Raw genomic sequence first — 14,218 nt, forward strand, 5'->3', positions numbered from 1 at the left:
CCTTGCAGCGCAATTAGTGGTATCATAAAGCAAAGTACAGACCCCCTGAGGCGGCCTTTCATGACAAGGCAAGTCAGATAAGCTTTAACTTAATCATTACAGTTGGTTACACTTCTAACAGCTTTCTGATGGGATAGCATTGGGGTGACAAAGGCTGTTGGTGAATTTTTAGAGCTGTGGTCCTCAAGTATTCACTTGCTCAGTATCATCAAAATAATGCCGATACATCTCAATAAGAGAGGCGGCGGAGCCAGCGACATCCTGCTGACTTCAATAACATCTTTTAATGTCCCCTTACTCCAAGAATTTAATTTTGGAGGCCAGGCAGCTCTCAAACTGAGGTAAGGGGAATAAATCTTGTCTTTGGCCTAAGGCTTCAGCTCTCCTGCCACAAGAATTCCCACTCACAAAGAACCACTTTCAATTTGTGTCATTAAAACTAGTTGCCAAAGGTGGAATAACCCACCTGCACCTTGCCCCTGACTGGAGCCCTCACTGAAATGCTCCACATTAGAGGAAAAAAAATGAGGTTTTTGAATCCATTTTCAGTTCAGGCCTTCAGAATGGCACTAAGACAACTGAAGGTAGAGGATATTTTATTTAAATCAGCATTGCCACGGGAGAAAAAATGAAGCTACCAGCCTTTTGCTGAGAGTGGTCATCGATGAGGTGTGAATACAGGCCAGGGAAGGCCCCTGTGTCCCACAGACGCTCAAACACTGCTGCAAATGCATCATTTTAAAGACTGATTCATACCAACGACCGCGAGGAACATTCTTTTCTTGACACTTCACAAGAGAATACAAATTCTAGTTTACTGAGCTCAGTTTACAGGTATTTTTGCAAGCATAGGATGTGCTGCCAGTAACGGATGCTGTGACTGAAATCTTTAACTTGCATTTATTATCAAAGTCATACTGTTTACATCTGTAATGTCAACAAGATGCCACAACTACAAAAAAAGATTGTGCACATTGCAGTTTCAATGCAAAAAACAGTAAAATGGAAATCCATTTGTTAAAAAAGTAATTAAAATTACTCCAGAAAGCAACTGAATTGTTTTAACACCTTTACATCCAGTCAAATTAAAATGGTTAACAGGGAAAAAAAAAATACAAATTCGAAAATCTGGTATCAGTGTTAAAAAGGCAACTACTTAAGCATTTCTATCAATTCGCACGTCAATCTCCCTCCCACGAAGCTGTATCCCGTTCATCATACGGCAGGCGCGCTCAGCTACTTCTGGGGACTCAAATCTAACGACCCCGCAGCCTTTAGACTTCCCATTCTCCATCTTGATATCAGCATACAGCACGTGACCTTGAAAAGAGAAGAAAGGGGCGTGTTTAACCTAGCAGGTACCACCTAACTCTAGGACTTGGTTTTGCCATCAGACAAGCAGCACGTGGTATTGGGGAGCAAGGGCTGGGGACAGCAACCGCTGCCAGGAAAAACCCCCTCGAAGCTGAACAACGCACCTCAACAGTCAGTAGCTGAATTCACAATTTTTTTAATTATTTTTTTTTAAGGACAGTTTTCCCAGACAACTACGTTCATTTAGATGTAAAGAATCCGTGCAGGTGCTTTTCAGTAGTTCTCAGGACTTCCACCTCTCTATTCCTAGCTCTTTCTGCAACTACAAAGAGGCCATTCACATGATAAACCCAGCACCCAGATGGAGAAGGGAATAAATGCTTAGACAAAGCAGGTGTTAAGTGGGTTATCAGCTAGCCAGGCCTTTATTTCTGTTCTAGCTGCAGAACTCTTGCTGGTACAGCAGGGATGGTAAACATCCTCACAACATTAATGACTATTTCAGTAAGTCTGGGTGACATTTTAGTTAAGATACTAGTGTCAGGGTCATAGGGAGCCAGGAGTTACTGTTTAATTCACATTCCATTCTCAGAGTAAATACCAGTGATAAAGTAACTTACCACATTCATTAAATTTATCTTTCAGCATTTTCCATGTAAAATCAAAAGGCAGCTGTGAAAAGAGAAGAACAGACCATTACTGAGGATCTGTTGAATAACTTGCCAGCATTTCCAACTCTTCAAAACATGTTCTCCATCCTGGGATAGCCACAGTTCTGCATCTTAATTTACAGATGCAGAGAGCTCTTCTCCTGTTAAGGAAAGGGCTTCAACTCACAAAAGCCAACCTAACTCCACCTGCATCCAATATTAGATATTCTGACTGAAGCCAACCAAGCACAGAGGAGATCAACATGTCCATACCAGTTAATTTTAGGAAGAAAGAGGTAGGAAGAAGGCTACTCACATTTCTCACAAATATCTGACAGGCTTTTCTGGCCACCCCAGCTGCAGGTCCTCCAGATCCTCCAAGGGAGCCTGCAAAATTGCCTGCAAAGTTTCCACGTTCCATGTCCATTGTTCTTTCAAAATTGCTTCCCATTGCAAGTCCCATGCGATCTATGCCTGCTCCCATGCCCTGTCCCATAGCAGGACCCATCCTTTCCATATTGGTGGCTCCAATGCGCTCCAAGCCCATTCTCTCCATGCCAGCAGCACCCATGCGCTCTATTCCTATTCTTTCCATGGGAGTGGCACCTATGCGCTCCAAACCAGCTGGCATTCTCTCTATCACCTGCCCCATGCCAGTGCCCATTCCAGCAGGGACCATACGCTCCATACCTATACCCATTCTATCCATGCCAGAACCCATACGCTCGACGCCTGACCCCATTCTGTCCATAGTGGTGCCAACGCGCTCGATGGCAGCGCCCATCCTCTCGATACCAAAGCCTAGTCCAGAGCCCATTCTTTCTATGCCAGAGCCCATTCTCTCAATGGCTGGGCCCATCCTCTCAATGTTAGGAGCGATGTGATCGATGCCCAGAGGGGCCATTCGGTCAATTCCTGAACCCATCCGCTCCACGTTGGAGCCCATGCGATCTAAAACGAGACCCATCCTGTCTATTTCTGACCCTACTCTCTCCATCCCATGCCCCATCCCAGAAGGTATTCTTTCTATTCCCGAGCCCATACGATCAATGCCAGGTGCCATCCTCTCAATCCCAGGAATGCTGGCATTTCCACCACCTGGAACACAACACACAGATTATCAGTAATAATACAGGGACAAAAAAAAAGTCTAATCCATGCTTACACTACTGAAATGCTTTAAGCTTTATCATTTGGGGGTGTTGGTCAACAGCTGGCTGAGTATGAGCCAGCAGTGTGCCCAGGTGGCCAAGAATGCCAACAGCATCTTGGCTTGTATCAGAAATTAAGCAACCACATTTATGAACAGGACTCGTCCTGCTTCAGTAGTACCTTAAATAACACAGAACGGGTTTGGGTTACCTGACATTTGTACTTGTGCAAATAAGTTGGCTTTTGGTTTGTGGTTTGTGGTTTTGGTTTTTTTTTTTTTTTTTTTTTAAATGAAGAAAAACCAGCAATAAACATTATTTCTTCAGCTGAAAGCCAGCAGCGTGGTGGCATTTTGTTTTTAGAGTCTCCCAGAAAAGGGTTAATCCTGTGCAGGCAGGCACAGCCAACTCTTGGTTATTAAATGTTGTGATTCGGTCATTAAGCAAATAAAATTAATTCTGGAAATTGGGAAGGGGGGAGGTCTGCCTACTTTTGAGATATTTGGGTTCAGCTTTGTCTCAGAAATTCTGCAGTTTTGAGTACTGTATTACTGAGAGAGTCCAATATTTCCAGAGAGTCAGGGGGCAACTTGCTAGGAAGCTACATGTTACACAGGCAGCGGGAAGGAGCAGGACTTTTTCACTGAAAAAAGTTTAGTATCTTCCCAGTAGCACTTCCAAAATGGACAACTGCCACAGAAGCTGACAGTCTAAAAGTAATTTTTTTCTAGTCCTCCAGTAATCTTTTTTCAGAAGTGTTTTAATGCATAATATTGCTTATCTATTTAAAGATTATCTCCCTCAAAACTACTCTTATTGCATTATGCTCTCTCTATATATATAAAAAAAAGCAGTGAGTTACCATAACTGAACTGCTGCTTTAAGTGCTTGAGCTTTTTTGAAGGCTGTATTTGCTTTGCAACCTTAAGGTAAGGATATTTTTGTCTTTATTTTTAAAGACTTACAAAAAAGGTCACCTTTCCTTGCATATAAGATCCAATTTTATAAAGAGTGATCTGAGTTGTATCAGCAACAGCGTACTGCATTTCACTGGCTTTAAAAATGAATTTAAGTGATATCAATAACAGAGCAATCTCAGGAACTGGCTGAATTAAAGTGTACACACACGGAACAGATGCTCACAGAAGACATTCAAAATGTTCAAGTTCTGAATCTTTCCACAAAACATGATTAACAGCTTTTGCCATCTCAAAGCTGCTACAGACAGAACAGCACTGCACTATCCTTGCTCAGTTCAAGTAGTATTTTACACCAAGTTATTTGTCTTCCTTTTCCCACTGGGGTTCAAAAGGAAAGACCAACAGATGAACACTAATTTTAGTGCTGCACGAGTTGCACAGTAAGGTGTTCTCTTCAATCATCTGAAGCGTGAGTCTACACCAGATTCCTAAAATCTCTGTGAGGAAGGGAAGGAAATTAAGGTTACGCTGTATTTTTCCTCCCTTCTGGCTAGGCAGCAGATGTTTCAGTGACGGGATTGGGTCATGCATCATTCAGAACCTTCCTCTTTGCCACAAACATATATGGAAATCAAGCATGAAGTTTCAAGACACAAGGCAGGGTGTTAAGGCTGTTGGAAGGTTTCCTGTCGCATCTGAAATTCCATTACGCAGCCCAACAGATCACTACTGGTGTATCCATCTGCCTTCTCTACAGCTCTTAGGAGTTCAATCAAAACCAAACTATTACAGCAAATATATATAAAATATAGTCTGTTTTGTTATAACACACTTTTTTTATGTACAGTTCAGGTAGTAGAAATACTTGGCTTAGTGTACTTACCTATTCCTCTCTCCAAGGTCTCTCCAAAACTACGAGACATCCCCATTTCATTTCTTCCAAATTCTCTTTCAAATCCTCCACCCATGGCACGATCCATCTCTGAAAAGATTAAGTTTGAGACGTTCTTCAGGGTGTCTAAATGATTCCTGAGAAAATGTTTTAATACAGGCACAGTTTTTAAATATTAACAGCAAGGCAAGGTTTTTAGTATGTTCTCCTGATGATTTTATTATGTCTTCTTGACAAAAAAAAACAACAAAAAGCAGGACTCATCTCAATATGGACAAACATATTTGAGGCAGCCACTTTGCTCTGTAGAAGTCTTTCTGGTGACTACAGACAGAGCAGAGTTTCTCTCTTTCTAAACTAGTCCTTCATGACAACCTCAGCAAATCCCTTGTTTTCTGCAGCTCAGAGGCCATGAGTGACTTGTGGACACCGTGTCAGCTGTAAGCTTTAAGTGTTTCCAATAACAGCTGAGGAAAATGCCCAGTCTGGAGAGTCTCTCCAGTGTTATACTTTCAGAGAACACAAGTCAGGAGTCAGATATACAAAAAAAACTAATGCCTACCACTCATTCTGCCCATGTTCATTCCAGCTGGGAAGCGACCAATGTTTTCCATGCCACCGAAAGGACCTTCCATTCCTAAAAGAAATTATTTTTCAGAGATTCTTTACCAATGCATTTCAATTTAACACTACACTTCACCCACATAAGCTGCTTTCACAGAACATTTCCACAGGCCCCAAGACAACTCCGTACCATGGATTCATGAAGCAAAATTTAGTCAGAGTTTGGTCACACCACAGCTCCTAAACCAGGCGCAGTTTTAACAAGTCACACAATCAAAACGTTGGTCATGTTTTATCTGCGGTCTTAACCCTTCCCCATACACCTACAGCAGTTTTATTAATACTCAAAAAGGAACAAGTTATTACTAAATTAGTGACGATTTCAAAGAACACAAAAGCCTGCTAGACATACATGGCTAAGTTTACATGACTTTGAGAAAGCTCAAGCTATATACGTGTCAAAAAACACAGCTTACCTCCCATTTTATTCATTCCAAAGCCCATGCCTTCCATTCCCATTCCTCAAAATAAAAGAGAAAGCTTTATATAGCAGGTGTAATCTACCAAAGTTCAGCCATTAAACTGGCTGTAGAAATAGAGACCGTACAACACGTCCACTGTTTGGACTGAAGAGCTTACATGGGATCACTCTGAACAGATTGCAACATTCCCTCTCAAAAATAAAGCAGCAAAGGGGAAAAACCCATAGGCATTTATAAATTGAAAGCTGAATGTGTGCTACTTTTTAGGTGGCTCTTTGAAACTTGTGCTATTTAAACATATCCTAAACAAAGATTTGCAAGCCCACTAGTACGTGTTAAAAGTGACAGATGGTTTTCAAAGTTTAATGTGTATTTTGCAGTGTCTGCTGCTCATGCTCAAGAGTCAGAAAATGAGAGCTGTGCCTTGACCACAGTGAAAAAAAAAAATGGAGCAGTTGGTTAAATTCAAGTTTCCATTATCAAGCTCATTACTCAGCTCAACAAAAACTCATTTGGCTTTAACACTCCTAACACACTTTGACTTTTTGTGTAGGTAAAACAAAGCTATCTACCTTCTACACAGCTTAAAGCTCTCATGAAACAAAAGCATAGGAGTAATCTTCTTACCTCCAGGTCCCATGTTGCCCATTCCCATGCCTTTGTTTAAATGATTTGCATCAATAGGTTGACCTCCAGGTCCTAATCCCATGCCAATACCACCAAGACCATCTGAAGAAAATATTCAGATATCAAAAAAGCCTTCTTTCCATAGTTTGACAAAACAGCAAGTTTTATTCTTTAGTAATTGACTTCCATTCTCCAAAAAGCTTGCTGTGTTCCCACTTTGGGGTGTGTACTTAAAGCATGAAAGTGTATAGTAAATCCAGAGTAGATGTGTCTTGAAATATACTAAAAACTATCTCAAATATTTTTTTTCTCATGATCCATTTTTCCATCTTACTACTGAGAAAACTTGCTTGGTTGGTCGGTTGGTTTTAAGCTGACTCCTGAAAAATAACTGGCTAGAACACTGCTTATTTTGTGCAACTCCTCAATCTAAGGAGAATAGAGTGGGCAATTTAGTATAAAGATCTTCTAACCTTTGCACAGTATTACCCTTGATTGACAAATGGCTTATTTCCACCTTTGCCAAGGTTCTCCCCTTGTAGGGAAGAATTTAACCACAAAGTTCAACCTATCATAGCCACCTATAGAATTCAGAGCACACAGCCAGCCTCTTCTCTGAGCAAACAAAGTATATCATTCCCAGGCATAATTTTGAATCTTCCTGTACCCAAATGAATTAAGGATTCCCCAGTCCAAAGAAAGAAGAAAAACCGCTCGTATTTTCCTTATAGTTAATCATAAAGAAAGAGTTCTCTGCTTGCACTTGCATCAAACAACAGCTTAATGGTATTCTTTGCATATGAGAAAAGGACTTCCTCATTTACAGCTCAGCATAATAAACACAAGAAGCATTGACTCTTGTTTTAAAACAACATAAGATACCCCTTCCCCACCCCAACAAAGGCCAAGAACAGGCTTCCGTTGGTATTTGTTGAGTTTTATACATAGATAATTAAATTGAAACCTGATGACTTTCTCTTGAAAGAGGTATACCAGTATCGAAAGTCAAGGCAGCAATAAAAAACATGCACGATACTGCTGCTGAATAAGGCTTTGACAGATACACAGAAAACCAAACTCATTAAGGGATGGATTGATTGATGATCACTAAAATTGTTCAAGGTAGCAGCACACAACAGGTTTGGTTCCCATGCTTAAGAAAACAGCAACTGGCTGAATTAACAGACTTAGGTTAACAGCCACACTTTATATTTTTGCTGTATTTAAACAAATTAAGCCTGTGTTCTCCCACCTCTGGCTTTTCCCTTCCAACCCAGACTCTTCCTGTTCGATACTTGGTAGCTTATCATGGCATGGGTGAGGTTGGAAGGGACCTCTGGAGGTGATCTGCTCCAACCCCGCTGGCTCAAGCAGCGTCACCTAGAGCTGGTTACCCAGGACCATGTCCATGCAGGTTTTGAATATCTCCAAGGACAGAGACTCCACAGGCTCTCTGGGCAACCCGTTGCTCCAGTACTCAGTCACCCTCACAGTAATGTTTCCTTTTATTCAGAGTCTCCTGTGTTTCAGGTTATGCTTACTGCTTCTTGCCCTGTCTCTGGGCACTACTGAAAAGAGCCTGGCTCCCTCTTCTTTATACCCCTCCTTCAGGTATTTATATACATTGGTAAGATCCCCTTTAGAAACCTGAAGACCTGGAGGATTCTCAGGTCCTCAGTTCAGGCTCTTCAATTGAAGGAAAAACCGTAGATACCCAGAATACCATGACGTAAAAAGGGGCACGCTTTTCCCTACTGACTGATTAATTACACTTCCATTAAATCCCGCTATTAAAGGTAGTTTTACAAGGCATCGGGGTCTTTGAATTGCAATTGAGCGATTTGGAAGCCTTGAGAACGTGAATGGGATACTGTTTTAAAACAAGCTTCTAGCTATGAGCTGTAAGAAGTATCCAAAAAAAAAAAGGATGATATTGAGCAGCTCTTCTTTACTATTTCCCCCTTTGATATAATTCAGACCATTTGGATCCAGCTTTCCAAAGTCTGAACCAGTCTTACTGGGGCTGGGATTAGGCCCCAGTTGCCGAACAGCAAAATAAAAAACCATAACACGTTCAGTCATGTGGGAGAGACTTACGAGGAAGTTGTTGGGGTCGCTCTGGAGGAAAGAAGTCTCCTTTGGGAAAGGCTCGTTCGTCCTAAACACAATTCAATACGTTAAAGTGTGCAAGAAAAGAAAAGTTATTTCTTGCCTTTTATTTTGCTTTAAATTATAACACAAACTTCAAGCTAAAGCAATCGTCACCGTATTTATGATTGTCTTTTAGCAAAATAATCAGAATTAACTTTCCCTGATTGTGTAAGTCAATGTCACTAGGAATGAGGCAAGTCACACATTCCTCCCCCACATATTTCGACCCAGCCTTGAAACCGCACATCATCCAAAATCAGAGGCACAATTAGCAGTTCAAAAAGCAGTTAAGAATTTGAATGTACTTACCATTTTCACATGCATTGGTCTGTCAAACAGCAGCTGCCCATTAAACATCGCTATTGTTTCATTAAGGATCATTGTTCAAGCGCTAGAACCACACAAAGTCTTAAAGCTCTAAGTGCTGTCTGATGCAGAGTACAAAAGCCACACCTCTGCAGGTCACTTCTTAAGCTGTCGTTCACAGATTATCAAAAATCCTTCTGCTTCCTCCAAAACTGAAAAGCTTTGAAATCTAAATAACCAAATATTCAAAGAACAGCTTTTTAAAATTAAAACATGAGTTAAAGATACTCTTCTGGTTAAGATTAAGTTCATTAAGAGACTCAAAATGTGACTCCACAGCAGCCTAAGTGTTCAAATGTTTCATCAGTCATTTCAGCCATTTAGAACAGGAGAAAACATGTAAAAGTTCTCAACATTTCCAAATCAAAAAACAGCCAAATTTTGAAGTATGCCACGCTAGTGAACCATGTGACATTTGCATAAGTCTTGCTCCCACAAGGCTTAGCTTATTAGGTGCATATGCAGAATGGAATTAACATTCAAACAGAAGGAAAAACTTTGGGAAAGAGGGAAATATTTTCCTCTTTTCCATACCACAGCCACAAGGTGAGAGATCACACACACAGCAGTATCTGGACATTGTTGTTTGGTTTGGTTTTTGTAGATTGCTACGTAGCAAACCATCGTTTGCACAGTGTAAGGATACAGGGGACAGAGGAACACACCAGGTCAAGCCATCTTACAGTGCAGATGGATCTGCTGCATTCCTCCTTTACCTCCGTCACAGGAATTTAAGACAAATCTTTTCTCAGAAATTGCATTCCTAGAGACAGGAATTTACTATTTGGGCTAGAAACACGTAGCTCAAACAGCAATAATTCTTTCAAGATGGACTTTTTTCTCTTTTTCAGTTTTCCTTATGGTTTCCATCCACTGCATGGCTTGACTTTCTGTGACATGGCAATATCCTCATTAGGAATACTACAATTTGTATTTTCATCCTGCTTTGTTCACTAACTTATTGCCTGCTATTTACCATCGTTACTCTCCAAGGATACATATAGCCTGAACAGCCTCTATGGCTTGCTCAAAAGTGACAGTGCCAATCCCACGACTTTTGCCGTCTTTATCTTCTAGTATGTCTGCCCGAACCACCACGCCGGCCATGCTGAAGACTTCTTTCAGTTTCTTCCAACCAACCTTGTAATCCAACTGGAAGACAAGTGATATTGGAAGTATGAGAAAGATTTCCATCAAAAAACACTTTAGTGTTCTTATGTTTCCTTTCCCGATATCAGCAATTTTAAACAGAGTCTTCACAGAGCTAGGATAAAATTTAAATAGCATAAAGAATGCTCCAGAGCTTAATGCAACATTCTTGGCTTTGTTCAAAAATACAAATTATCAGACACCATAACACATAGGATACATCTTAATTTACAGTTTCACTAGCACAGACAATCAATAAGACTAGCCACAGAGTAAGTTACTACTCAGTTCTACTGGAACAGAGCTAAAAGTCTAAGGCTTTTCTTCTAATTCATTAGATTCAGCCCAGTGAAGACCCAGCTATTCTGTTCACTGTAGATTACACAGCACTTACATTTGCAACAAAGACAGTGCTTCCAAGTCTCCCTGCCTGTAAGGCGTGAATGATCTCGTTGGGTATGTTGGGATTGTTGAGTATACTAGGCGGGATATTGATCATGCCGGGGCCACCTGGGCCTGGACCAATACCCATTCCACCAGCTGCCATGACCTTCTGCATTGCTCTCCTGGCATGCTCACCATCAGGATCCTGCAAAAACAGAAACAACATACTCTGTTCCCTCTGTATAATGCCTGGGCATTCAGTGGCATGACCAAAACAGTCAAGAGAAGAAGGGGTTTCCCTTTATACATGGCTATCTACTCCCTATAGATCTCCAGCCAACTACTTCACATATTGCCATCCACTAATTATCTTCTAACCAGTATGCCAGCACCCTTCAAGTTATCAAGTTACTCCTACTCATGCATTTCCCCCAATTCTTAAAGTGTTTATCTATTATTTAATACCAACAATAAACCTCACAGTTACATCTGTTTCAAAGACTGATAAACCCAGAATGGCATTGGAGAGGTTTTGGAAGACAAATGTCAACTAACTCTTGGCATCTTCCAAACAAGGCAACAATTCATTTACCTTGCACTTGGACTTCTTTACAAGACAAGATACAGTGTGTAAAATTTCAAGAAGATTGGTTTGGGCAACGCTTTTTTCCCCCCACACCAATTACATTCTAACCCAAAAAACCCTTTTAACATATCCCCCTATTACTACATTATCTCACGGTTTTAGGACATGCTAGAGAACATGAAGCATAGGATGAAGAATTCAAGGAAGGTGATAAGATTAATTATTGTCACTTCACTTTATACTAAAAGTGAACATAAGCACCTTCACAACACAAGGTGAATTTATGTTACTCAGGTTGGAAATGTCACACTGGACTCAGAGAGCAAAATGCACCAGCACTGCAAGACTGCTGAAGAAAGTGAAATTTCAAATAGAATTAATTAGTCAGAAATACAGATGCTTTAAAAATAAAAGCTATTTGAGTCAATTTGAATCTTGATCTGAATTTTAAGACTAAACAATAGCACATTTTGGAAAAAGGAGAAGGATAGCTTTCACATTATTATTTCAGCTACAGAAAATCATAGTAGTCTGAGGTGGAGAACACATTGAAGTGAATACAAGTCACTTCTCAATTTAAATTTCCTATTTCACTGTTAAAATAAGTTATTGCTTAAAACCAGATTAGCTCCAATAAAAAGCCAAGAGTGGTTGTCATACAAACAAAAGTCTTCTGATCAGGCAAAGAGCTTTACCTATTCTGCCATAAATTTTTATTATGTCACTTGAAGGCCTTCATGCTCCTCAGAGAGCCAACAGGGAGAGATATGTATCACAGCTGGCAAAACCGATGCTAACAGTCATCCATCATAACTTAATTAATTCCACACAGTCAGACTGGGGCACTTGGCTGGCGTAAGCATTGCTGAAGTCCCTAATACTGGTAAATTGCTTCTTCACCAATTTCAGGTATCATTTCTGTTCTGTCTGTGTCATACAGGCAGAAATATTCAAGCATGCCAATAGTTTCATGAAGAGTTGGGCAAATGACAGCCACCTCTTCTCAAGGACTGATAGCAAAGAGCAACCTGAAGTACTAAAGGTACATCATTAACAGGAAAACTGACCCAGACGTGGCCCACTCAATAGCTTTTTCATCCAAGGTCCCCTTAGAGAAGTCAGGGCCTGATGACTTCAAGGTACAACTGTTTTTCTAACCTTCCATCTCACCTCTTCCTTCCTTTAAAGGGTAGCAAGAGGTCAGTAGTGCCAGAAGACAGCTTGCGCCCAGAAGCAGGCTGCTGCCCCCAGAATTCATCACTCTACTTACAAAATCTGCCAGATCTGAGAAGTGCTGTCACTTGCTGTCCCCATCCTTCTTCCCAAGCACTCCTCAGACTACAGCAAGAAGCAGGCTGCTAAGGGCAGACCTTCTGCACACATTCTCTATCTTATATTCATGCAGATGTCTCTCACTCCCACCATTAAGTGGGCAGGGCATGACAGAACATGAAGCCTGCTTAGCCAAGAGCATAGCTCGCATACCCTAAGGCCAAGAGTCAATGCTAACACTGAAGCAAGACCCTTTTTATTTCTGTTTAATTGAACTTTCAACGCAGCTACAGGTTCCAAACTGCTGGCATAAAACTTTAAACTTGTCAATGGTTAAGAATTAACTCATGGTACAGTTGAGCATGTCTTACTGGTTGACAATAGCAAAGCTATTAAAACAGAGATAAATCTTTGAAGTATTTCAGAAAGCAGCTTAGTCTACAGAATTGTTTGTAGAATATATTCATTATGATGCAGAATTAAAAGGGGAGGTAGTCCAGAACAAACAATACTTATGCAGGTTTCTTCTTCAAATTACTACGCTACCATCGGCACCTGTACTTCAAATCAAGTTTAGTCTTGATCATCACGTTCAAACTCAAGTTCAGCAGTACATGCTGATGTTAAAAAAAAAAGCTTGACTTTTTTTTTTTAATCCTATTTGAGAAGCCCTGCCTTTTGTCAGTTATTATCTGCAAATGAGTCAGCCATAAATCTTGACTAAGAACTACCCCTTCACCTTCGAATTCAACATACTGAAAGAACAGATGCACGTCTTACTTCTTTCACTTTCAATGGTCTTCCACCAAGACTATGCTTGTTCAAAACCTCTGCAGCCTTTTTCATGCTTTCTTCCATCTTGAATTCAACAACACTGTGGGGATACAAGACATCTAAGAACATTGCTTATTTTTTAAGAGTTTCCTCATTTCTTGCTATAAATTCAGAAGGGAACTTACGCGCATCCCTGACGAGATGATTTCACAGGCGAGGAACAGGGAGGAGAGGAGGGAAGAAAGAAGAAATAAAGTAAGTAAAAGCACAAAACACACAGACGACTTTCTTTTAAAGTCAAATCACATTAGTTAGCCCTAACGGCAAAAATAAATGTAATCTTACCCAATAAAACCTTTAATACTTGAATTCAATAAGATATAATTTCTTATGCGTTAAGAGGGTTAAACTGTAGTTTGTGAAGTTGTAACAAACAGAACTAAGTCCCGATTCTCCAAGAAAAATACCACACGCTTCACATGACCTGCTCTGAGATCTCTGTCATACAGCGAAACCCTTGCCATACTCTCACCCTAAATCCATACCCTTCAGTAAAGTGGGCTCCTGCTATTTTTTTCCTTGTAAGATACTGTCGCTGGACTAAAGGACTTAAGTACCTATGAAGGCAATATACATTTACATTTAGGAATTGATTTCTGTTTACTGGCACAGGAAGGGTAGTTTACAGAACCTGCTTTTGCACACTGGCCTTACAAATTCAGCGAACCACTACAGTGACGTTTTCCAAAACACAAGTATTACTTTAATATTCCGTACCACTCTACATACTGCTAGGGTCCATGGGTCATTCAAACAGCCAACACCAACTGAACGCAGTGGAAGACCACCCTAACACTGTATACAAGGCCCCATCCCCACCTCCTCCCCACCCTAAAAGCATCTTTAAGCAATCCTAGGTTATAGCCACTAAGCATA

At 40.6% G+C, this 14,218-nt stretch overlaps 1 protein-coding gene across 2 annotated transcripts; it reads right to left on the minus strand.

Moving 5' to 3' along the window:
- Positions 1–881: 881 nt before the first annotated feature.
- Positions 882–14,067, minus strand: HNRNPM (heterogeneous nuclear ribonucleoprotein M). Of its 2 annotated transcripts, XM_068420522.1 has the most exons (13): positions 13,468–14,067; positions 13,289–13,382; positions 10,661–10,855; positions 10,116–10,269; positions 9,061–9,110; positions 8,698–8,758; positions 6,601–6,702; positions 5,968–6,012; positions 5,490–5,564; positions 4,919–5,017; positions 2,281–3,062; positions 1,935–1,986; positions 882–1,320 (listed from the first exon to the last, which is right to left on the minus strand). In XM_068420522.1, the coding sequence occupies exons 2-13, from the start codon at positions 13,364–13,366 to the stop codon at positions 1,157–1,159; spliced, it is 1,857 nt and encodes a 618-aa protein (XP_068276623.1). In that variant the 5' UTR covers positions 13,367–13,382; positions 13,468–14,067; the 3' UTR covers positions 882–1,156. The 2 variants fall into 2 exon arrangements, with proteins under 2 accessions (XP_068276623.1, XP_068276624.1); XM_068420523.1 differs by lacking the exon at positions 6,601–6,702 and having other exon boundaries at positions 13,468–14,063.
- Between the last annotated feature and the right edge of the window lie 151 nt (positions 14,068–14,218).

Source organism: Nyctibius grandis, chromosome 31 (genome assembly GCF_013368605.1).
Source record: "Nyctibius grandis isolate bNycGra1 chromosome 31, bNycGra1.pri, whole genome shotgun sequence".
NCBI lineage: Eukaryota > Metazoa > Chordata > Aves > Nyctibiiformes > Nyctibiidae > Nyctibius > Nyctibius grandis.

Excerpts from the sequence above, each read along its gene's own strand:
- HNRNPM (XM_068420522.1), bottom strand. The coding sequence starts at position 13,366 with ATGGAAGAAAGCATGAAAAAGGCTGCAGAGGTTTTGAACAAGCATAGT. Across the intron at positions 10,856-13,288 it reads GACCATTGAAAGTGAAAGAA|GATCCTGATGGTGAGCATGC; the intron begins GTAAGACGTGCA and ends CTGTTTTTGCAG. Across the intron at positions 8,759-9,060 it reads GACCAATGCATGTGAAAATG|GACGAACGAGCCTTTCCCAA; the intron begins GTAAGTACATTC and ends AATTGTGTTTAG.